The sequence below is a fragment of the Hippoglossus stenolepis genome, chromosome 1 (assembly GCF_022539355.2).
Source record: "Hippoglossus stenolepis isolate QCI-W04-F060 chromosome 1, HSTE1.2, whole genome shotgun sequence".
NCBI classification, from domain to species: Eukaryota; Metazoa; Chordata; class Actinopteri; order Pleuronectiformes; family Pleuronectidae; genus Hippoglossus; species Hippoglossus stenolepis.
In genome coordinates this window covers 10674396-10698492 of record NC_061483.1, presented here as the reverse complement: position 1 = coordinate 10698492, position 24097 = coordinate 10674396, and the positions used below count along the sequence as shown (strand labels likewise).

The 24097-nt window shown below is 40.8% G+C and overlaps 2 protein-coding genes and 1 long non-coding RNA gene across 3 annotated transcripts in view; all 3 read right to left on the bottom strand.

Annotated features, from left to right (window-relative positions):
• Positions 1-5610, bottom strand: part of gpc5a (glypican 5a) — a 116666-nt gene extending 111056 nt beyond the window's left edge. The window contains exons 1-2 of the mRNA XM_035164984.2: positions 5194-5610; positions 974-1135 (exon numbers count right to left, since the gene is read on the bottom strand). Of these exons, the coding sequence (XP_035020875.1) occupies positions 974-1135; positions 5194-5347 (316 nt within the window). The 5' untranslated portion in view covers positions 5348-5610. The remainder of the gene's footprint in view (positions 1-973; positions 1136-5193) is intronic.
• Positions 5611-6916: 1306 nt separating this feature from the next.
• Positions 6917-9697, bottom strand: LOC118109781. Its single transcript, XR_004696853.2, has 2 exons — positions 9454-9697; positions 6917-8054 (listed from the first exon to the last, which is right to left on the bottom strand). It is a non-coding gene; the product is annotated as an uncharacterized LOC118109781 (long non-coding RNA).
• A 4829-nt stretch (positions 9698-14526) lies between these two features.
• Positions 14527-23371, bottom strand: LOC118107172 (ephrin-B2a). Its single transcript, XM_035155627.1, has 5 exons — positions 23014-23371; positions 22142-22425; positions 20548-20640; positions 17449-17565; positions 14527-16239 (listed from the first exon to the last, which is right to left on the bottom strand). Exons 1-5 carry the CDS (start codon positions 23118-23120, stop codon positions 15857-15859), a joined length of 984 nt encoding a protein of 327 aa, XP_035011518.1. The 5' UTR covers positions 23121-23371; the 3' UTR covers positions 14527-15856.
• Positions 23372-24097: the final 726 nt, after the last annotated feature.

Here is a 24097-nt window from a genome sequence, read left to right as displayed (position 1 = left end):
ATAGGTTAGAAAGTTTGAAAATATTGAGAGATTATATTATGTATTATTTAGATTTTGCTCTTTTCCACACTTTTTCCCAACAAGAAAAATAGAATAACACAAGCCTTATACTTTGAAAAGCCAACATCCCAACAACTTTCATCAGCCTAGCAAGGTTTGTGACCTTGGTTGAAGTATTTAGAAAAGGTAGCACGGATGCAAAGTGCTAAGTAAACATGAAACGTCTGATGACAAAAAGAGGGCATAGCCCCTGCAAACCAACACTAGAACACAGTGATTACGTGAGACTCTCCTATAAATCATTTGAGTTGAGGAGGAGGATAAGAGCACGTCTTTAAACTGAGAGACGTCGTTAAAGTGAATTGGCTTAATGACATGTCTGTACATTGAGTTCATAAGCTCTGTGTTTGTTGCCCACCCATTTCAGCCATCACATGACAGCTTACAGCTCAAGTGGGAGAAACATCCCACTCTGGGCAGGGACGGCAAATAGACAGAGGCAAGTTGCGGCTTGCCACTCAGCTGTCAGTCACCGCTGAGTGAAATAATGGTGAGGAATGGAAAACACTGAGGAAAAATGAGGTTGAACGGTGAAGTAGGGCACCTTGCAAAGGAAGGGAGGCTAAAGGCTCCAGTGCGTATCCCCGATAGACATTTACCCCCACAGACGGCCTCCTGAGTCTCCTGCAGGAACAGCCAACCTGTCTCATGATCAGACTGTGGTGTTAGATCTGCACGGAGGACAGACCAGACTCTGTTCACTCTGCCTCACTGCATGCGCACACACACACACACACACACTGACTCACACTGTTTTTATAGCACCCACACAAACCCTAACTCCTCAGCGTATACTCAGAAGTACAAACAAACATCTACACGCATACAATTATCCACATAAACATTAGTGCTCTCATCTCAGCAGGAGTTTATGAAGTTTAACCCTTAAAACGCAAAACCAGTAAAATTCTACCTTGAAAAGCGGCCACGTTGCGGGAGATTAGAAACTTCAGGCTGGTGCTGGACATCTGGAGCAGGTTCTGGATGTCTCTGCGAGCCGCCACCTGGTACTTCTCCTCCATCTTTTTGGTGCAGCAGGTCAGGTTCTTGGACGAGCACACCTGGAGGTCTGAACCTAAGAGTCATTGGAAATAAGTGTTATGATCTGAGAATATAATGGATGAAGTTTAGGGTTAAAATTAGAGTAATGTAAGAGGCGGCTGGATCAGTGTTCACCTTGCAGTCATTCCTGCATGGATTTTGATTTAACCCAGGAAGAACATTCAGAAAATGATTCCCTAAAAATGAGATGTAATATAATTTACCTCTGTTGTGAATTAACAGAATCCTGAAAGACTCTTCCAAACATGTGCATGAAAAAAATATTGTGTCTGCTCCAACATGTTTCTCAAACTGCAACTGCTGTTCCTAATCCAGTTGTTGGGAAGTAACATGTATTTGCTCTCTTTTGTCAAATACAATAAAACCATTTAATTTGTATCCATCCGTCCAACCATTATCTACACCTCTTATCCTTTAAGGGTCACAGGGGGCTGGAACCAATAAGTTAGAGTTATCAAACAAAATAACCGAAAGTAGCTTCAAGTCAAATACACCTGATAATATAAGTTTGGTTAAACTTATATGAATTAAGCATCGACATGTGTAGTTTATGGCTTCCATCTTTGTTTGGATTTGGAAACAGTATAAAATATAAGGCTGCAACAAATATTTATTTTCATTATCAATGAATCTGCTCATTGAAACATCAGTGAAACATCAGAATCCATCACATCCCCTGAAGCACAGGGTCAAATATTTGGTGTTTTTACGCGATGAATTAACCATCAATTGATTTTATTTCAAATGACTCAGATTAACCATTGATGCTCTAAATTAACACGAAAAGGAAAATTTGGAACCAAATCAAACATCTTGTTACAGTGCAGCAAACTGAATTTTTTTTATAAAATTTAATTGTTGGGTTTTGGAAATAAGTTCAGAACAGCTTTAATTTTCAAACTTATGCTTAAATCTGTTAATCGAATATAGGCTAATGGTAATGCATTACATAAACTGGGGTATGACATATTCAGGGTTCTCCACCTCACTTTACACATGTCACAGACCAGACAGGTGGACCTAACACCTTAAACAGCCTAAAGGTATGAACAAGAGTGTGTAACTATCCTCAGTGTCATTAGTGTGGAAGGCAGCTGTCCAAACTGACACGCAGCTTTCCTTCTTTTAGCAGCATTCATTTAGTCTACAGACATGTTAGCAGTACTGAGGTTTTAGTATTTAGAGGCTTCTCTGTGCTGATTTGAACTGTTAACATTTACATACTCACAATGGCAACTCAACCACGTAACTGTTACGCAGGTTTAATCTTTATCATGCTCAACATCTTAGTTTGCAGTGTTGAGCTTCATTCAATAGTTTGCAGTTGTCTGTAAAACCAGTTGATGGAGTGAAGTGTATGTTACGACAGTGGATTGTATATAAAGATGGACGAGAGACTGCGCCCCAAAAGTGAAACTAAATTGTCTTGATCGCCCCCTGGAGACTGGCTGCTCTATAGGCCATTAACCCTGCCTCTTCCCTGTTAGTGGATGGGATATGGACCAAACTAATAGGTCAAAGCACACTTTAAAAAGCATTTGTCTCAAGTGTTAGTTTTTCTGGTAAGTTTGGTTTTAATCAGTTATTTTATGCTATTAAAATCGGTTGAAATGTTCTGATCAAGAGCTGAGACTGACTGGTCGAGTGCATGGCTCACTCCAGCAATTACTATTTTGCAGATCCGAATTACGTCATCGGTGCAAGATGGCAGCATTCGTTATTACGGCTTCATTTCTGGATAGTAATAGGATGTGGAGACATGTCGTCCATCTTTATATACAGTCTATAAGTACTGCAAGTCCTCCTGAAGTCAGTTCCATAATTGTTTAGAAATATCTGTAAATGTCAGTCTGCTGGTGACTTCACAAGAAAAGTCAAAGATCACTAAAGTCAGTTTGGCTTCACCCACTGGGAACCATGAATGTCTGTACATAATTTAATGACAAAGCCTGTAGAAATGTTTGAGCATGGTGGACCCATGAAAAGCCATCGAGGTGGTAGACAAAATAAAAACATCAGGTAAGAAGTTATACAATACCCATGTTTTTCTAGCAGTAAAAAAATGCTTTAGTGGAGCAAGAAAACCAAAACATGGAGATCCTGAGGGAAGATCTGAGTCAAATCGTTATCGCTTCACCAAAGCGTTATCTCAGATTTTTTCCACTAAGAACAAATGTAAGCAATCTGCGCACATGCGGGGCAATCAAAACATCTTGAAAGCAACCGAAAACTCTGCAAAAGCCTGTCTGACATGCCTAGGCAGAGCGTGCATGGCTGTTGCCAGAGACGCTATCAGCTCCTTACAAGGTTCAAGAGTGGGGGAGCAAGGCGATGGCACACGTGGAGGAATTCAAACTCTTCCAGATAAGACAACATGAAAGCACTCCAGGCCTCCGTTTTCTAACCTTAAGACTTCCCACAACCCTTTCCACTTCCAACAACACAGACGACCGCTTTTCTTTGGCCGGGGTGACGGACTTCTCCGACTTTTTGTGTCCTGACCTAAACTGAAAGTTGCTTGGCACTTCTCACCGGGCAGGCAGCGCCAAACATCTCTCTCAGATTCCTGGAATTTCTGAACGGTATTTTTCGCAGGCCCGCACTCACAGACATCTTCTCAAATCAGGGATCGACTCTTGCCATCTCCCATTACGTTATCTGGTGCGTTTCAGGACGTTTATCTGCATCCATCTAGGAAACAATGTTCATCTCCGCAGCGTCCAGATGGATTTGGACTTGGGAGGACATTTTAGCTGCTGCCCAGAAAGGTCGGAGGAGGTGCAGCTTTAAATAGAAGCAAGTGTTTTTACAGGGTCACTGGCTCCTGAATCAGGAGCTTATCTACGCTTAGACTACAGGGGGCAGAGGAAGAGAAAGTCCTGTTCAAGTCTGCAATTCTGGAAAGAAAAAAAAAAACACGGAGGTTTAAATCCGCACAGGCTCATTAAAGGGGGTAGGAGTGGTGATGGCGTTATAAGGGTTATTTAGAGGTTTAGGAGGTATTTGAGGGTTTTCTGACAACTGAATCGTTTTCCTTGCAGCAGCAGAGGAAAGGAGTGATGAAGTTTACAGGGAGCAGTTTGTGGCAGGATGGTAATCAACACCATTAAGATTTACTTTTCCGAGAAGAACACACAGGGCAAGCTGTCCACTCAATTACAGCACACATGAAATATCCACATCCTTAATTCCTCCCCCATGTCTTTGACAGATCCATCATGTGGTGCTACATCATGGGTGGTGCTCAGTTCAGTGAAGCCCAGTTTACCTAACTTTACACTAAATAATTCCTGTTTATCCCAGCAAGCCACTTATCTGCTTTAGTCGGCCGAAGGAGTGGAGTTTGGTTTCTTATTCGTCACGACCAGCGAGTAATCTCAGCAGATTTATTTTCTGGTGTTACAGGATTAAAGCAGCACTTTTTTTTTAATTCCCCCATGCGAGGCTGATAATACACTGAAATAAACACACACACAAAAATGTATGTTGACTTTACAGTTGTGCAAACTCTTGGAAGATCTATATCCAATCCAATTTATCAGCATCAAGAGCTTGAAATCAGCTGAAAATCTGAAAAAATGAAATATATTTCTACATGTGAACATTAACAGATTTAGATGAACCCATGTAGAAGAATTTAAGAGAAGAAGGGACTATTGTGAGTTTTATTCTCATGATAATTCAGCACACACATGCAGTATTTCCTCTAAATATCTTGATTTAAAAGTCTCAGAGAGAGAGATGTCACATAAATAGCTCAAAGCTCTGCTGTTATATTGTCTATATCATTATCACAACTGCACACACGCCTCTGGAAAGTGTTTAAAAAGGCGTTTGTGGGACTGCAGAGAGGATTTAAGTGGAAAGTAAATGACAGGTTAAAGCTACAGGGCAGTTGATGAGCTCCTCGGGAAAGTGAGTCAAACGAAAACCTTTTTTCAGATGTCAATGCAAATACTAGAAAAATAATAAATTGTATGATAGTCTGTGTAGTGAAAGTTGCAGGCCTTCAGAAACCCAGACACGAACACACACAGTCCAGCTCAGCTCCCAGACTCAACTCCAACATACCTGCTCTGGGACTTAAAGGCAATAATTGACTGGGTCCAATTTGCCTGAGTTGGAAAACTTTGCGCACTTCTTCGCATGTGTTGGGGTTGTGTCCAAACCCTAATCCACAGAGAGCCGCCAGCAGGACGAGGCAGCGCGTCCACACTTCACCCATTTCAACAGGACGCCTCCAAACAGAAAGACTCCAAATGAAAGTGTCTTTTGGAAGTTGAGGTTCCTCCTCAACATGTGTAGTCCCAGGTCCTCAGGTGCGCCACGTCCACATGTCGGGTCTCGGGAGGGACTTTGTGTGGTTTGGTGTGAGTGAGGAGGGAAGTGAGGCTGAGGAGGATGATTCAGGTCCGGACGCTGACAAAGTTGCTGCGGCGCGACTCGCTTGGAAGCGGCATGTTGTCCAAGGTTGGCCCGAGAGAGGAGGCGGAACCGTGGCGTTACCTGAGCTCTGCAGGTGACCGGCGATCAGACAGCGCCATCTAGTGGACGGCTCCAAATCTTAAACGTGAGGGTATGGTTTCTTGGTTTGAACAAAACTGCATAATATGTAGGTTAAATAAATGTGTAGAATTTAGTGACATAAAGTGCTGAAGTGTGATGTTGCAGCTGAATACCCCTCACCTCATCCTCACTCAAAGGATGTTTAGTTTGTCCAGTCTGGGCTACTACAAGAAACACGGCAGCCTCCATAGAGAGGGACCCCCCCCATGATGAAAATATAAAGTATTTAAATATAAAAGGCCCATTCTATGGTAAATAAAACATACAATTTGTGTAATTTAGATGAAACACACTCGTGAAAACATCACTAGGATTATTTTATATTAAGTTTCTGTCAATAGATCCCTTTCACCTAAACCTTTAAAAATGTGTTTGATGTTAAACCCCTTTCTGTAACCGCATATGAAAAAATGTGATTTGCCTTATCTTTCTTATTCTTGTTTTGATGCCTTTTTAAGTATAAAATATTTTCACTTCCATACTTTCAACTGTGTATGTAATATATAATCCTGCAAACCTCAGTTTAAATTGTTAAGTTGTTAAAATATTTGTGCATTAGTGTTGTATTTCATAAGGATTAATTACCGAGCTGTTTAATAAAAGTGTGAGCAACTTAAATGTTCTTTTATTATTCACAATATCTTGTTTTTTTATATAGATTAAATGATTTGCCTCCCAACAGCCATAAACATGTGAATTAAGTTTCATTAGTGTAAAAAGTGAGGTATGTGAAGTTATTATTCATGTTTCTCGTATATATATTACTCAAAAAGAACTTCAATTATTTCAATTAAGAATTACTTGAAAGACTTGATTTTTGTTTTTTTTATTAAGCGAAATTAAATCAAAATACTGATTTCTGGTGGTGCAAATGTGTTTCAACAATATATTATGTTTGATATTCAAGTATTGATGTCTCTTAAAACTTGATGTTACAAATCAGACCACACAGCTTGCAAACCTAGTGGTGCAACTGGGTTAATTTTAAATTGGCCAAGACTCAACTTTGTCATATTAGGACTTGATGAACCCTTCAGCACTTCTAATAAATTAGAATTATAACATGGTCATGATTTAAACCTTATTCGAATTCTAACTTAAAATCCAAATGGGATGTATAATAACTCTAGGGGGAAACTAGCTAACTATAGTCTAATACAGGCACCAAGTGTAGCTGTAACTCTGACCTCATTAATTGTGAGATTAGCATAATAAATAATTCAGAGAAAATTGGCAGAAAAACTTTTAATCTTTTACCAGCAAAATTACATACAATTGAAAACATACATTTTACCGACCAAAACATTACAGGACATGTAACAGGACACAACAGGTTTCTGGATATTCAGGTCAGGATCCGGGTCAGCTCCATCTCCTCGTTCCTACACAGGCCGGGACAAGTGCAATACCTCCAGGTACACAGCATTGCTACTAATCCCCACCTGCACAGGAAGGGACAGCTACGCATACCCAAACAGTACACATCCAAGAACATGCAAATACCCACCATGCAGCAAAAATATTCTTGATTAAAAGAAATCCTTTGGTGAAGCACAGTTCACCATCCCAGTCAGTTTTGCATGGATTTGCACAGCGAACATTAGTTAAAGCTGAATGCAAACCAGCAAAACTGACCAGGTGGTGATCAACAGATGAGTTTTGGACAAAAAATAGACGTCCAATCTTCAGAGAGATGCAGTTAGTTAGAAGTACTTCAAGTGCTTACATTGCAGTAGATAGGGAGAAATCACTACCTGCACTATAAGCACTTTAGTACTGCTGAAACTGAAGTCAGGGGGCAAGAACTGTCAAGTACTCCTGTTTTTTTTTTTAAAAACAGCATTACACAGCGTATTGTACAGTCAGATTGTGTTTGATGTGACAACCCCCCGAAACCAAACATCTTAACAGGTGGAGAGCAAGCAGGCCACCATCAGTTTTGCATAGATTTGCACAACTCATCTATTCTTGTAGTGCAACTATGCAAAACTAGCAGAGAACTGCGAGATATTTGAGCCAAATTAGAAATTAGAAATGAGTCTGGTTGGCGCATGATCACAGCCCCTTATGCCAGAAGGAGCACTTAGGGCAGTAGGTGCTAGTCTATTTCACTATCTGCACTAGATGCACCTTAGCACAAAGACAGTACGTCAAATGACAATAACACCGGAGACTCTGCACACCAGTGTCGGGGTATTGCTGTAAGTGCCTCCACTGCAGTAGGTATTGCATAGTACTACCTGCACTGTAAGCACTTTGACAATACACAGACTGATTACAGCATCACTGCCCTCCAGCACCACAGGAGAGGATGGTCACACTGCTCTGATCAGAAGAGGGAAGAGGTCCGGGACTGCATGGTGGATCTGAAAACACAGGGACACGTGGGATCAGTGTTACATACAATAAACAAGACTTTATGGCACCGCAACAAGTTACACGTGCAGGTTCTGAGCTCCTGTAACAAATCAAGTGCGGTCTGAAAGCGTGGGGATGTGAATCGCCACCGTCATAAGTGTGCAGGGCTTCATCGCTTCTCACGGGGGAAGATGTTGTGATTTATCGCAGCAGCAGCAGCACGAGGTCAGTGAAAACATGAATGAGCAGCCTGCGGCCCCGCGTCCCTGCGACACGGGCGCGCCTGCGCGGGGACACGGTGTTGTTCACCCCTCCCCCACCGCCTTTAACATGGCGCCTCGAAGTGCGCCAACCTTCGCACAAATACCAACAAACCGAACCGATGTAAACGCAAAAAAACGTGGCGCTGCACGTAAAACAAGGTTTAAACCTGCGTGGTGCTCGTTTACCGGGAGAACGCCGCGAGCTGCGGCGTCGGAGCTTCTAGAAAGCACGGGCTGCCGTCCACGCAGGAGCAGATGCTAACAGCACACCGCAGCCGTGCTGCTGGAGCTTCTGTTAGCCCTGGTGAAAACATGGCAAACCGTGCTAACGTTAACCCAGGTTCACCCCCCAAAACTACCCGAGGAGGTGGCAGGGGGAGCGGCCGGTGGTGTTAGCAGCGAGACAGCCGGCTCATTAGTGTCCGCTTCTCCGGCTAACATCATGGGGAGTGGAGTTGGACGGCGCTGGTTAGCCGCTAGCCAACAACAAACGAACACATGTTTGAAAATACATCCACGGTGCATTTTCCCCGCTGCTCTTGCTGCATTTACCCACTTCTGCCTTCATCTCCCCGGGTTCCCTGCATTTTTAATCTCACATCAGAGTTAGCCCCGCTGGAGTGTTGTGCTAAGTTTGTGCGGCTAGGCTAGGCTAAGCTAAAACGCGCGGCCTAAAGCTGCCCCATGTGCTGCTGCTTTGTTCTGGGGGGCACTTTAACTCACACACCACTGCACTCGAGTCCGAGCAGCGAAATAAACACATTAACAAAACTTGTTTCTAAATATCACACTGCGGGGTTTCGTGTTAACTCTTGGGAGTGTTGATAAAAAGCCGTATCTCCCTCCTCCAGCGGTGGCGGAGGCGCAGCGGAGAAAAAGCTCCGGACAAGCTTTTTCAAATCTCCCTCATTCCCTCAATGGTGGAGCTGAGGGGGCTGCCATGCGCCTCACGTTACACTGTTTTCATCGCCAACATCTCGGTAATGTCTCACTATGTAGATCCCCGTTCCTCTCCCGAGGCACCACGAGGCGAGAGGAAACACTAACCCGCCCGCTATGGGTTCAATGGACCCACACAGAGGCTGAAAAACGGAGCAGGAACCCGACTTCCTTGCCGATAAACATGCGCTCGGCAGACACTCACCAGCCGAAATCCACCATCTTCGCTCACTTGCTCGGGCTGCCGTGTGGTCTCTCCGCGACAAACAGAGAGCGGGATAAACAGCGAACTGTGCCGAAAACTTTTCTACCGGCGGACAAAAACGACACGCGGGGTGAGATCCGAGGCGACCCGGGTTGGATCCGGAGCCAGGCGCCGCCGCTGGAGACGATTGCGGGGTTAGGAAAGTGGCGCGAAGGCGACCAGTTGGTAACCATGTGGGTGAATGAAGGGCGGCTCCCACTGAACGTAAATATCTAGCTACAACCCCCAACTCTCCACATTAGCATACATAAACTACGGTACTTCCGACCTGCCTCTGCCGGGGAAGGAGGCGCGCACACGGGGAGCTCTGCAGATTCCCACCAACTTAGAGAGATAACACTTTAGATATGTATGTGAACAAGGGAGCAGTCCGTTCAGACACGTATAGTTAAATGTCCGTGTGCGTTGAGAAAAGATTCAATAATCAAACCAGAGAGTCGGGTTTTGTTTTTTTATTTACAAAATGATATATTGATCACATTTGTTTTCTCGTGTAACAACAAAATAAAACGACTGATTAACCTGTTGCACCAAAACACTTTAAAATAATGTGAATTAATGCATCGACCTCTAGATCATATACATTTAATGTCGGTTTCCATACAGAGTCACAAAAGGAAGAACTATATATTTTTAATATAGTTTTCAAGAGTTTTGTAAAACTACAGTCTTGTAAAGATGCAATAGCAAAATTATTGGTTATTGAATTTGGTCTATACTAGTTAGTTAGTTAATTAGTTCTATACTTTTAATTTGCTCTGGATAAAATGAGCAAGTTTGTGCAACATATACATGTAAACGAATATAACCCCAAAAATATATGTAACTCAACCAAAAACCTAACAAAAAATAAAAAACAGTATCTCAATTTCATTCATAAATCCAGACTCTGTGGTTTGTGAGCAGTAATAATAAAGTTCTATCCAAACTATGTTTTTGTCCAATGATAATGTTAATATTCTTTTCTTAAGTCTCCAAATAAGCCTTAAATGTTCAATAAAACATTATTCAGGTAATGAAACAGAATAGTTTAACAGTGGCATCCGTTTAGACTTTATTATTTGAATGTAGCTAGTTATTTTTAAGATATAATAGCAATATGGAATCTAAGTTTTAGTTTGAAGAAACACCTCAACAAGAAATCCACATACCTGGTTAATGCTACAGTTTTACAAAAAAATCTGCCCCAGATAATTAACTGAAAACATTTGACTGAAATAAAAACAATGATAATGAATAAGGAAACAATAAGTTAAACAGTTGAAAAACGTTTTAGGTGTAATTTAAAGAATTGTATCAAAGTAATAAAGACATTTTGAATTTTAGTCTGTAAGGGATATTTTAGTTTTTTCCTTTCAGAATAGTTCAAAAGTAAAAAACAACACAATAGTACTAATTACATAAAACTAAATGTGTCGTTGGTGTCATATGGAAAACCACAGTAATTAAAACTTGTGCAGGATTATAAAACGTTAAAGATCATGACTGTTGTTTTTTTTTGTTTGTGTTGCTCTCTGAAATGAACCAAAGTATCTGTAACATTTCATGCTCACAGTAAATACGCCCTGGTGTTGCTTTCTTCTTAGATTTAAAACAAGATGTCTGGATGTTGTGGAGACTTTAAGAGCAAGGGCAAGAGCCAACAAACCACAATAGAGGAGCAGTCGAGCATTGCAACAAATTTGGGGGCCTCAGGCAGGATGTAGGGCCCAGGCTCAACACACCACACATTTTTTCTTTTTTGCTTCTAAGTAAAAATCTCATTAGATTCAATTGAAGAGTGAGGTGTAAAACATCGACCAATACAAACCTCAACACATACTTTAGAAGTTTGATTCACTTTTATGGAAAGTACAATGATGACATCGAAAGTTTTGCGTTTGATGAAAAAAGACTTAGAGTTATTAATCATCAAACGAAAACCTACAGATCATTTGTCATAATCTTGGTCGTTTTATTTTAACTTGAGATCAACAGGGCGTATAACTGAAATGGTTTACCTCACGTATCTCTCCACGATTTTCGGATAGAAATAGTACAAAGCCACAGGTGGAGAGTTTTATTTCCCTTTTGAAACAAAGATTTTATACATTAAAACACACGTTAATCTTATAAAATACAATATCAAACACCTTTTAGGAATTTGTACTTTAGACCACCTGTCATGTTTCATTAGGAGTTTTCAGCCGTTCTACCAAACAGATGTTTCCTCTTCAGTTTCATTTAAATAATTGTTTGTGGTCAGAAGGGGTAGGATGATCCAATATTTTCTTTTTTTCCGTTGTTGTAATCGGAAACCTACCCAAAGGTGTTGAGAACTTCTTTCACTTCTGGTATGATCGATGATTGTAGCTTAAAGAAAAAGTTGAAATGCATCTGTCCTGTGCTGTTTTTGTTCACAACACAAATATGTGAGTACAGTTAAATAATTGATGAAAAACACTGATTAAACTTATGGAGTTTAACAACAAAGAAACAATAGATGAGCCCTTAACTATAAATTATTTCCACCTTTCCCACATTAAGCCAAGTCATTATAATGGAAGTTGAGGAAATGCGTTAACCCCGTGGATTGTCACAGTGAGGATAATACAGTAAAGGAGCTGGCCAGCAGAGGGAACTAGCAAACTAAATACTGTACTATAATGTTAGTATGGTTTTTCAACTGTAACTAGAAACACTAACCACAACTTCCCCATCCCTGGACTTCCTGTAGTGTTAAATAGAGAACATCATCCTTGAGCAACACATTCAGAGGAAACACTTGAAGAATTCATACAAAGCAGCAAATCAATACTCTTCAATAGGTTTAGCATTTTATCTTGTTTCCTGTAGTGTTCCTTTGTGATGCACCAGGATGTTTCTGTAAAAGCTCGGTGCAAAATGTTTATTTTGTCCTCTTTTATCGGTGCAGTGTTTCAGTTGAGCTTCACTTCACACTCCTCAAACCGAGCCACAACGAGAAAAACTCCTAAAATCCAGTATATCTGTTCCTCTCCGTCTTCTTCTCTGTGGTAAGTTCTCAGTCCTGACCCCCAACCCCCCACACCCGGAACTAGCGGTGGGGCTAGTTCCTCTGCATATGGAAGTGAAGTGGGGGGTGGGTGGACACAGGGAGGTTGTAGACTTCACATTGTCCCATGGGGTCAGATGAAAGCGTTTGGCTCTCCTCATCCGACCCCCACCCTCCTCCCTCCAGCTCTATGCTCTCTGCACAAATGATGGTTAAAGATTCATCAGAGCAGGTATCAGTTACAAAAGCATTTTAGGACGACACATTTAATGTGGTAGTTTGGGATACAGATGAAGGAAAAGCCATCCCACATGTAAACAAGATAAAATCATTGTTATTTCCCTGTAAAACAACAAAGAAATCACTTCCCATGTAAAATGCGGGAATTAAAAACAACATACTGGTTGCACTTGAAATATATTCAAGTCTGTACCTGGGATCCAAAACATCCCGTCCGACGAAGCGCCACATCTGCCCGCTTTTTTAAAAACTGACCTACCATGCCTGAAGCCCCTCCCACATCAGGGGCCGTGAGTCTGGGGGTCTCTGTTTTGTTCGCCCCATACAAGCCTGGCCACCATTGTCTCGGCGTGACCCCGAGGTCAACTGAACTCACCTCGCCTGACCACAGCCCATTCAGCTGTGAAGCTTCACACAGGACAAAAACATCTCACAAGAGCAAGGATCACATCAAGCAAGAGGGGGGGGACACACACACTCACACACAGACAACGAACATGCTCTACGGAAGCAAATCTTTGTGTTATATTGTGTTTTCACAAGACACTACAGCAAGTACAAGTAGTTCAAGATAATGAAGAGTTTTTATTTAAGTGAATAAAATGCAGAGTGGTTTATTAGAGCATATAGTTCACTGTACAGTTAGAATATATGTTTCCACATTGAAAAAAAGTAAGAGAGTTTTTTTTGGCCAGGACACATTGAGTCTATTAAAGAAGTCAATTATAGGAAGGAGTAATGAAGTTATCTTTGGCACATTTTCTATTAACTGTCCCTCAGATATTTTAAAACACCTCTCTTGCCAGAGGGGAAATTGTATTTTGCTGCAGGACAAGAATGAGGCCGCCCAATCCTGTCATCTGCTCTTTATCAAACTTATTGTATCAGGTTACAGGCGGAAAAAGACAAGTGGCTCACTGTGAACGAGAATATAACCCTGTTCACTCAAGAGTTTCGCTGAAGATTTAGTCAAAAGGAAAGATTTCATTTATATTTTTCCTGTAAAGCACCTGTTTAATTTTAGCTGTGCAGTCTTCTTGTTTGATGCACCGAGAACATGTCCTGATGATCGTCTGTTCAGAGGCAACAGTGTCCCTGGTGGAGAGGAAGCTCATGGAAGCTGACAGGTTGAAAATGTGCCGCATGATGTGGCTGGGGGAGCATGAAACATGTTCACCCATGGATGCTGTGAATGGAGCCACAGGAGAGACTGTGAGACAATTATGCGCTGAACATTTTTTTGTTAAAATATATTTTCTTTACCGGTAGATCATTTAATAGCTTTTGTTCGTAAATCACTGCAAAGTCGACGCTGCAACTGAGCGAGGAGTTCAGGGGAAAGTGTATTTAAAGAAGAATTCTCCTCTTTCTGTCCTGTCAGGTGTAAGATTACTTTTAACTGCAGAGTGATAGTCACTTTCCCAGGAGCACCATTAGAAGAGTAATGGAGAGACATGCCCCTGTGGGCAGTATCTCATTTTATAACTTCAACCTCCAAAAATCATCCAGACGATGGTTTTAAGTTTTAGAATACATCCACATCAACCAAAGCTGAACAGTGTAATATCCGTAAATCTTTCAAACAGAGAACAGTGGCTATAACTGCAGAATAGGAACATGATGATCTTAACAACATCCATATGCAAATAGTGTTGCTGCTGTCACATACTGTTACTTGAAGTCATCGCGGACGGTGACATGTTGTCTGTGATTATGTGCTCACAAGAATCACTGAGGGAGTGCACTGTGATTCATCACCATTTATTCTAAATCAAACTTTAATTTTTCCATTATATTCAGTTCATTTCCTGCCTGTGTCCGTCACTTCTACCTTTTACCGTTGCTGGTTTTGGAGAGAAGAGATGGAACACACACAGAGGACGAGACACTGACAAGTTGTTCATTTTTGTGTTTAACAAATAACAAAAAAAATCCTGTGATAAATAATTACATTGGAAAATACTTTTTTTGTGGCTTGGGACCTCTGGCTATACAATACAATATAATAAATAATAATAAAAGCTTATTTGAAATGATCATTTTAAAAACTGTTTTACTACAATAAAAGGCCCCAAATCATTTTAATTTTACTGAACAGCATGTTAAACAAAGTTTACACACTTCAATTATGTTAAATCTAACATAAATCTAAAGTACTCAAAAAGTGTGCGTATTTTAATGCAATGTCAATCTCTCTGCCCCATTTTATCAATATATTAAATACAAAACACGTTGAAGCTGCCACATTCAGTAGCAGGGACAAACAACAGATTTCTTAGTAAAATACAAACAAAAACAAACTGGCATTTGCTGGACATTACAGGACATAACTCACAAACTGAACACAGCGACTGAATGATATCTGATGACACCATTTATCTCTCGGATTGTCTCTTCACTAAGAAAACCAAGGGTGCAAAGTCTTCAGACTGACATGTGTCATGTCTATGTTCAGTGCAACACAGCTCTCAGATAAAGTCCCAACGTTTCCTTTAAATGCTACAAACTCTACAGCTGCAGCCACAGGAACATTGTGGAACAGACTGTAGCCTGAAGTAAAATGTAGGATCATTAACCATTAGTTTATAAAGATGGACGACATGCTTGGCTCCCAAAAAGTGAAGCCAAAGTGTCTCGATCGCCACCTGGTGGCTGGTTGCAGTATAGGTCATAAATACCTCCTCGCCCCTGCTATTGACCAAATTAAGAAGTCAAAGTACACATCAAATAATTTTTTCTCAAAGGCGGTTTCCTTCAGTTTAGTTAGTTCATGTCACACTGATGTTCGTTCAAGTTCTTGTTTTTCCAGTAAGTTTGAATTGAATTAGTTGCTGTGAAAATGGGGTGAAACGTCATGATTGACAGCTGAGACTGACTCATGATTGGTCAAATGTGCGTATCGACAGGACCTCGCCACCGGGGCTGCATCCACAGATTGGTACTGACACTGGCTCCAAATGTGCAAGATGGCAGCGTTAGTATCCTGGATGTTTTGGCTGCATTTCTGGCTGTAGTGGGAGGAGGAGGAGATGTGTTGTCCATCTTTATAAATGTGGTAAACATGTTAGATAAAGAGTAGAGCAGCAAACATTAGACTTTGTAGTAGAGGTTGGTTGGAGTCTGAGGTGTGATCTCCTGAACGATGTAGACAGGTGGACCATAGTCGCCGCTCACACGCTCATAGTGACGGCAGACCATGCTGTCAGAAGGCCGCAGAGGAAAGACGACGTCGCTGCGGTCCGAGCCGTTGTTGTCGCTGCTGATGCTGTCCCGCTTCGGCACGGCCAAGGTGTTGAGGGACACGGAGGCGGACTGCTGGCTCTCTGGGAGGCGACGGTGCCTCCATAGCAGCACCAGCAAAATGATGACGACCAGAAAGACGATCACGCAGCCGGAAAAAACCCACACGAACAGCTGTGTCTCCGAGTCACCGCCGCCACTGGGGTTTGTTTGTCCTTTATCCTGGTCTGCGTCTGTCGGGAGAAACAAGAGGAGAGGCAGGAAGAAAAAGGAGAAACTGAGATGAAAGAGTGAATCGGGACGCGTGACAAGGAGATTTAAAAACAGTTTCACTCAGTTTATGCCCGGGTACACTGCGATCAGTTTGTATTAGCATGGTACAGAAACACCTCTGTCAAAGCCGGACACTGGAGAATGTGATCTAATCTTTAGTGTCACACTAGTAAACAGCCTTTCTGTGACACTGAACGGGTCAATGGGTCAGACTGAAGGTTTGTAAAGAAGATAATTCGAAAACAATAAAGACAATGTGTCCCTGATCCTTGATGTATCAGCTGGGTCTCGTTTTCATTCCTTTCAAAATGTTTCTGTTTGATTCAGAGGACAACTTGGATTTAACAGGAAGTTTAAAAAAAAAAAAATTCTGAAGCATACCAGTAACAGAAAGCTGAAATTCAGATATATTCCACTTCAAAGCCTCAGAGTACAAATGTTTATACTTGTTTGCCTTTAAATCACTTGTATTTTAAATCAGTGACAGGACTTGTACTCATCCTGACCTGTAATGTACTAATAATTTGTTCTTATAGTTAACATAGTTAAATCATTCAAGCACCTCTGTAGTTTGAAATTCTCCAAACTACAGAGGCCCCCATTTATTTAAAGGCAAATAAACTCCAGCCTTTGTAAAAATGTTGTGGATGCATTTGTGACCTGTTTGTGAAGATTTATATTTCTAGCAATAACCAATGGGCTCAGGGCAGAGAATAGAAGTTGGAGGCGTGTCTCTCAAACTAACACCGGTTTTAGCTTTCATTCATGGAATTTGCTGACAATAACAAAAGTAGATTATGTATTGTATTTTATGTAATCACTACATTTATCATTTACAAATATGCTTATGTATACTCTTCAATGTGTAGTTAACAAGTTAAAACATTCAAAAACATTATAATGACTCCTTACAGTGGGAATTCTAGAGCAACCAGAATTAAGTTGTAATATTGTGAGAAACAAATCTTAATATTTAGGAAAAAAGACGGGATAACGAGATATTATGAAATTCTTTCTCATTAAACTGTGACTTCAGTCTCGTAAAATTACATTATTCTGGAAATTTTCTTCACCATGGCGCCAATACTCAATCAAAGTCATATGGGTCAAAATGCCAAAGACAACACTTGTAAATATTCTCCAGGTAATATCTGTTGTTTTTTTTGTACCAGTTTTGCTTTTTATGTCGCGTTCTTTCGCAGACTCGTCCTTGGCCTTGGGTTTCGGTCGTGAGGGCGGGAATCTGGTGGGCGACTCCTGGAGGACTGAGGGTGGATCTGAGGAGCCTGGAATATGAAGCAGGACAGTTGAGCAGCTGACCTGAATAAAATCACAGCACATGATTACAGGGATCACACCTCACACCTCATTTTCATTTCATTATTATCTGTGGCTTTCCCGCGTAGGTGGAGTTCTGTCATAACAAAATGATTAGTGTTTGCCGTCAGTCCGTCAAAGCTTCTTTCTCTCTGGACTGATTATTGTTGCACTGACAGTCATTCAGATAAAAACACATCACGGGAGAAAGTGGGGAAAACATTTTCTCAACGAATCAAACCACAGAAAGTCTTGTGAAAAACATGTGAAAAACATAACTCACTAACACTTTCACTATCTACACCTACACTAACTTGTGTGTGACGTATAACTCAGTGCAGCCAATTCATACATTTCCTTGGGGTTTTTTTCTAAAAGGAATGTTGGAAATCAAAAGTAAGGGGGCATTCCACCAAATTCACAGATGTGTAACTTCCTCAGTGCCAAGTCTGGATGAAAGGGAGGATTGAGTCAGAAAGGACGTCAGGCATAGTAACTCCTGACAGAAGCAGCCGAAACAAAGAAGAAGATATTGTCTTGTGTAACTCTGGAAGAGGAGTGATGTCAAGTCTCAGAAAATGACATCAAATCCTAGCTTCTTTGGTTATCTCAGGCAAAGTAGGCATGTACCCTAAAGTACATGTATAGCATGTATAGCACTTCATTTCTTTTTTTTAAAGATGTTTTTCAAGCATTTCGCCTTTTTTGAAACTTGCTACCAGGTCAACTAGCCCCTTTACTACATTTCTGATGGAAATCATGACGTCTGTTTAGTCCAGTCTAACTAACAACTTTAGCTATGACTTAATTCTCACACTACGATTACCCAGCAAGAGAAATAGAAACCATAAGATTCCTCACAAGAAAAGTAATGTGTTGCTTTGTCACATTTGTGATCTTTGTCATCAAATTTTTCCTCTAAATGTGTCATATTGTTTTATTCAAACACCAGCTCAAGGTCCAAACTGGTAAGGTTATCATATATTATTATATACATATATATTATATCATATATTTCAGAAAACAAATCCTTTTATTTTTCAAAAATCGAAAAATGACAATGAAAATCTTGTCTTTTTTCTTTTTGGCCTGCACCCCATTAATCATCTGACAACTCACAGCTTTGTCTTGTGACTGTTGGGAGGGGCCCGGCCCCTTGGTTGGGAACCACTGGACTAAACTGTGAAGTAAATACAGTAGAGTGTCTCAAACATCTCCACCAGGAGGGGCTTTACTGGTAAAATGCTGCTTTCATATTGATACATTAGCATGAATCTAATTATGTCATATGTGATCATATATCAAAGCTGATGAAACAGGAACTTTAAGTTTGATAGTTTCTGTACTTTTACTTAGTTGATGCAGGACTAAAACTTGTAATGGAGGAATTTAATGTTATTTTATCAGTACTTTATTTAGATAAAGGATGTGAGTCATTTTTTTCCACCACTGCTTTTTAAGTCTCTCAGAAGTCCCTCAGCTTTATGGAAGTTAAACTCTAAACTGCTGGAGTAACTAAAGATGGCAGGTTGAAGGAAAATATGGAGGCCTGCGTAAAACAGGCAAAAACATCGAACCACATTCATCACTACAGATTAATAAATATTTTCTGTGTGCAAATGACACTGAGCAGCTTGAAATGTATTGAAGTCGACCCACATACTCAAGCCTTTTGGTAATCTACAAATTAGATCAAATGTAATCACTTTAATCAACATCTGTACGATGCTCTTAAAGAAACTGAAGTTTAGGTTTTTCACATTAATTTATAACAGAAACACAAATTTTCATCTTCTCAAACCCATTTACCATGAATTCCGTGATTATATTTTCAGTTCCACAGGCACGAGTCAAAGATCCAAACATAAACAGACGGGTTCATTAAAATACCAAAAAGGATGGAAGCTGCAGTGAATCCCAAACGTGACTTAACCCACCGTGTGTCGACATTAACGAGAGATTACAACTAAATCTGAGTTATTCATGTTTCCTGGTGGTTTTTAAAGGTTTGTTTACTCTTGCAGTGTTTGTAAACACAGCAGAAAAACAGCTCTACATTCCCAGTTATGATCAGTGGAGAAACACAGAAAATGCTGCGATTTTTATTTTCATCTCTAACCCAAACTCTTGAATCATTTATGAGTAATTCTCCACATTTCTGAGGTCAAATAAATTCCATTTTACGGCTTGAGCAGATGCGGCTTTTCAAAGTTTTATAAACATGCACAGAATCTATTGATCTATAACACACACACATACCTCACGTGTAGAACACTAATCAATACCATCCTCATACATAGGTATCTTCTCATAAAGGTCACTTACAAATAACACTATTATAATATTGTGGTGATAGTTTAATAAATAAATATCCTCAATATGTTTCCATGTGAACATTATAAACTCACTCATCCTCTGCTATGGCAGTGGATATGTTAGGAATCAGATTTATGACATTTTAATGTATGTGATAAGAGCAGAACACATCGGCTATTCTGATGTTAAAGCAGAAAAAAAAGATTATTGAAAGCAACGACCAATCCGAGCGATGGCATGCAAGATTATACTGATGGCCTTAAGCTGCCAACGGTTTGAATTAGGGATTTGAGATAATTCACGACGGTAATCTCTCTTCAAGAGCATGAATAGATGATCGAGATTATCTGACCAATTCCGGAGAGAAGGTGATACAACGTCATCACATGTATAATAAGCAGGAACGGACATTAGCTGTGTTGTTTTGTTAGGCGCTGTTTGTCAGATACCTGCGTCTGGGAGCCTGTCTCTGTCTTTCATTCACATATCTGCAGCTTTAGAAACCTGCGGACACACACACACACACACACACACACACACACACACACACACACACACACACACACACACACACACACACACACACACACACACACACACACACACACACACACACACACACACAAAGTACTTACTCTGGCCGACTCTCAGCACCAGCTTCATGGATTTGGTCCTACACACTCCTCCATTAGTGTTATCCAGACCTTGAAGAGCTCCTGTCGAGGTGGCTGATATACAGAGATGAGGGAAAATGTTAAATTATTGTTAGAGTTTGAATCTCATGTATTTTTCATATTATAAGAACATCCAGCAATATAGAGTTTCCTTGATTTCTGTTTGAGTTTCCAAATGTTGCATCATTTAATATGCATGAAGATGCACAAACTTTACCAAACTACATGCATGTGACTATATTTAACATACATTATTTACACATATAAAACATTAGATACAACTAGTGCTGCAACAAATAACTCATTATAGGGTTTGGCAATAAAATGATGTAAATAACCATCACAATGTAATTTTAAATTATACAAAATAACAAAAGTCACATATATAGCGTTATGTTGCTTATGCATTGTGCACAGTGTGGGCACAGTGTATATGGAATAATTGATCAACCTAGGATTTATAAAGTGTTGCTGTTTATCAAGCCTTTGTGATACTGTGCTCATAAAGAAGAGTTTCAAACCAAAAACCTTCACACGGGAGCAAAAGTCAGTCTTTAAATTTAAAAGAAATATAAGTGTGACATTTATGGTGATAATTGTGGAAATGGATTGAAATGACATTTTTTATCTTGATGTAATTTTTGGCCACGTTGCCCAGCCCAAACTCATTATTTCTTAAATCTATAACACATCAGAAAACAGTTAAAAGTGCTCATCACAAGTTCCCAGAGCCTCGTGAGACATCTTCCTGTTTCAACAAAAAGAGAACATTAAAACCTTACGAAATGTATTGTGTAACTCTTGAATTAAACTGTGTTAGTTTTGGCTTGGACGACCTAATGAACTACAAACTAAATGTCATTCTCTGGTTGAATGAACTAATCCATTATTTGCCTGATAATGATCATTTCAACTCTAGATGCAACTTGGATGGTGGACTTTAAATCAACTTATCCAAAACAATTTAGTAACACACTAAAATCTGCATAAACACACAGACACACACATACACCAAGAACTTTGGTTCACCCCCCTGTCACTCCCACACACACATGGGCTTGTTAGCAGCATTTAGGTCAGATAACAACATCTCAGAGGCTACAAGCCACGTTGCCATGAAAGCTCCCATCAAATCTGCCTGATGCTGTAAAAGCCTTGTGTGATTTGGGGCATGTAAGCCCTTGAAATCACACTGGCCTGCCAGAGCGAAGTGTGCTGTCAGAGTGTGGCGCGCTGGATGAGGCTACATTGTCAGACTTGCTCTCCATATCATGCATCACTTGCCACTAAGATGCTGGTTTAACCGACAGCGGTCCAATAACGAGGCCACATTTTTTGATTCTCACGCAAACTGACAAATCGAGAGGGAGCCAATGACGATGGCTTCCTCTCGTTGCAGGAAGAAAAAGAGAGAACAAGAAACAGTTGCTGTAGCAGGGACTCGAACGCCGCTCCACCTGTGGCAAACCGGCGACTCGTTTTAGGATGTTGCCCGTGTTGATTTGCACTTTGAGACGCACACAGGTGGCAGGTCTCACTCTACCATCTAACTTACAGGTGATATAATAGTCCCTCCCCCTGAGGAACTCCAACCCCCACAGGTTGGGGCTGAACTCCTGGAACTTGAACGTGAACTTGACGTCCCGGTGAGGCTTGTCACAGTTCAGCAGGGGCGTGTCCGTCTTGTCGATGGTGCAGCTCTCGATCTGACTCCGGGAGACCAGGTACACCCTGTAGAACTCCTCTTTCCCCTCCGTGGAAGCGTCTGCCCGGGGACACACAATGTCCATCTTGTCCCCTATCTGAGGATACAGGACCAGACCCTGACCTGCAGTAAATCTGAGGCAGAAACAGAAAATAAATGTAACTGAAAATGAGCTGTGAAACAATAGAGAGGGAAACATTGATTTTTAATTATCTGCTTCAGTTACTAAAGTGGCAAAGATTTAAGTTGTGAAATGAATGAATGCTGAAATTAGCCAATGAATAAAGAAATAAAAAAGATGTGTTTTCATCTGAGAAACAACTCAAGTGTTCAGTTTAGTATATAAATATGACTCGAGTGCTGGTTTGAGTCATTTTTCAAACCAAAAACCCCCAGTTTGAGCTTTTCCCTTGGAATAATTTGCTGCTTTCCTTTGTCTAATGTGATAAAAAATTTGCATCTTTGCAAATCCAGAAAACTGAAAACATCAGCTTGGATGAGTTTGTGACTTGTTCACAAGTTTCTATCAAATAATTGATCAGGAAAATTAAAATGCAATCACTTGACATAATGCACAACAGAGTAAAGCGGTTTTTGTTTAATCCCTCATCAACATTGTCTAGATTAACCGACTAGTCATTCTACATGGGTTGCTTGTCTTAACTTCCAGTGGATCCCTGAGGTCACAGAGCAGCAGCAGGAAGTTGGATCCATGCACCTACTTTGCATTGGAGCTGCTCCAGTGGATGGACTCCAGAGTGGCGGCGCGGCAGCAGCAGAAGACGCTCAGCAGCATCACGGCACCGCAGCTCCATGCGCTGCTCCCCATCACAGGCAGGATCGAACCACACGCTTTCGCTCCGTATCATAAACCACAGAGGACGCGCACGACAATCTGCCGCAGCCCGTGCATGTCTCCTCCAGGTGCGCGCCGACCACTCATCCCCGCGCCAGATCCCAGCGAGTCGCGAGTCCTGCACGCGGATGAAATGTTCCACATTGTGCGTAATTGGCTAGAAAATCATCGGTGTATTGAGGACAGAGATTGTGCGGAGTATTCAGTCATCAGCTGACTGACCGGTCCGCCCATATCCACACTGTGCGTATCAGAGCGCGTCGGGATGCTGCGTTTTTTATTTCCCTCCTCTCCTGTAACTTTATTCATATGAACTGAGACAAAAATCGAATTTAGGAGAAACAAATTCCTTTATTTCATTGGTGGAAATTGTAGGGCTTGCTTCAATGTGCCACCAAAATATCTTTAAACCCTTTTCTTTAAAAACATACAAACCATCTACCCCCCATCCTTATCCCAAATGTTCTTGGCTTTAATATCCTATATATTATCCACCTCATAGGAACGAATGAACTTCCACATCTATTCATTTATTTCTATTGTTTTACAGTTGAATCAATTCTTCTTTCTCCATCTGAAGGTCTAAACATTAACTTAGACTGTAAAGCCCTTTGAGGCAAATTTATGACTGTAAGTTCTATAAGTGAAATTGACTTTATATTGTGCCAAAATGTATATTTCTATTGTCTTATTTTGAATCACAGTTGCCTTTAACGATTTTTTGTGAGATAAGATCAAATAAGATAAGAAGATAATTATGAATGCCGATGGAAATTCTTGTGCCAGCTTGCTCCAAGATACAGTATCAACAAAACATAATGGAATAGAACATAGTGGATAAATCAGCACTTTATAGGACCACACTTCGCCTGCATGACTTGTGGATACTGTTTATGAAAACAGCTTACATCTGCATTTAAACACACACACACACACACACACACACACAC

Bases quoted from the DNA above. Each gene is read 5' to 3' on its own strand.
- LOC118107172 (XM_035155627.1), bottom strand. From the start codon at position 23,120: ATGGGGAGCAGCGCATGGAGCTGCGGTGCCGTGATGCTGCTGAGCGTC. The intron at 20,641-22,141 runs GTAAGTTAGATG...TCTGTATATCAG, and splicing joins GAGGGACTATTATATCACCT to CCACCTCGACAGGAGCTCTT. The intron at 16,240-17,448 runs GTACAAAAAAAA...TTCTCCCGACAG, and splicing joins CGACATAAAAAGCAAAACTG to ACGCAGACCAGGATAAAGGA.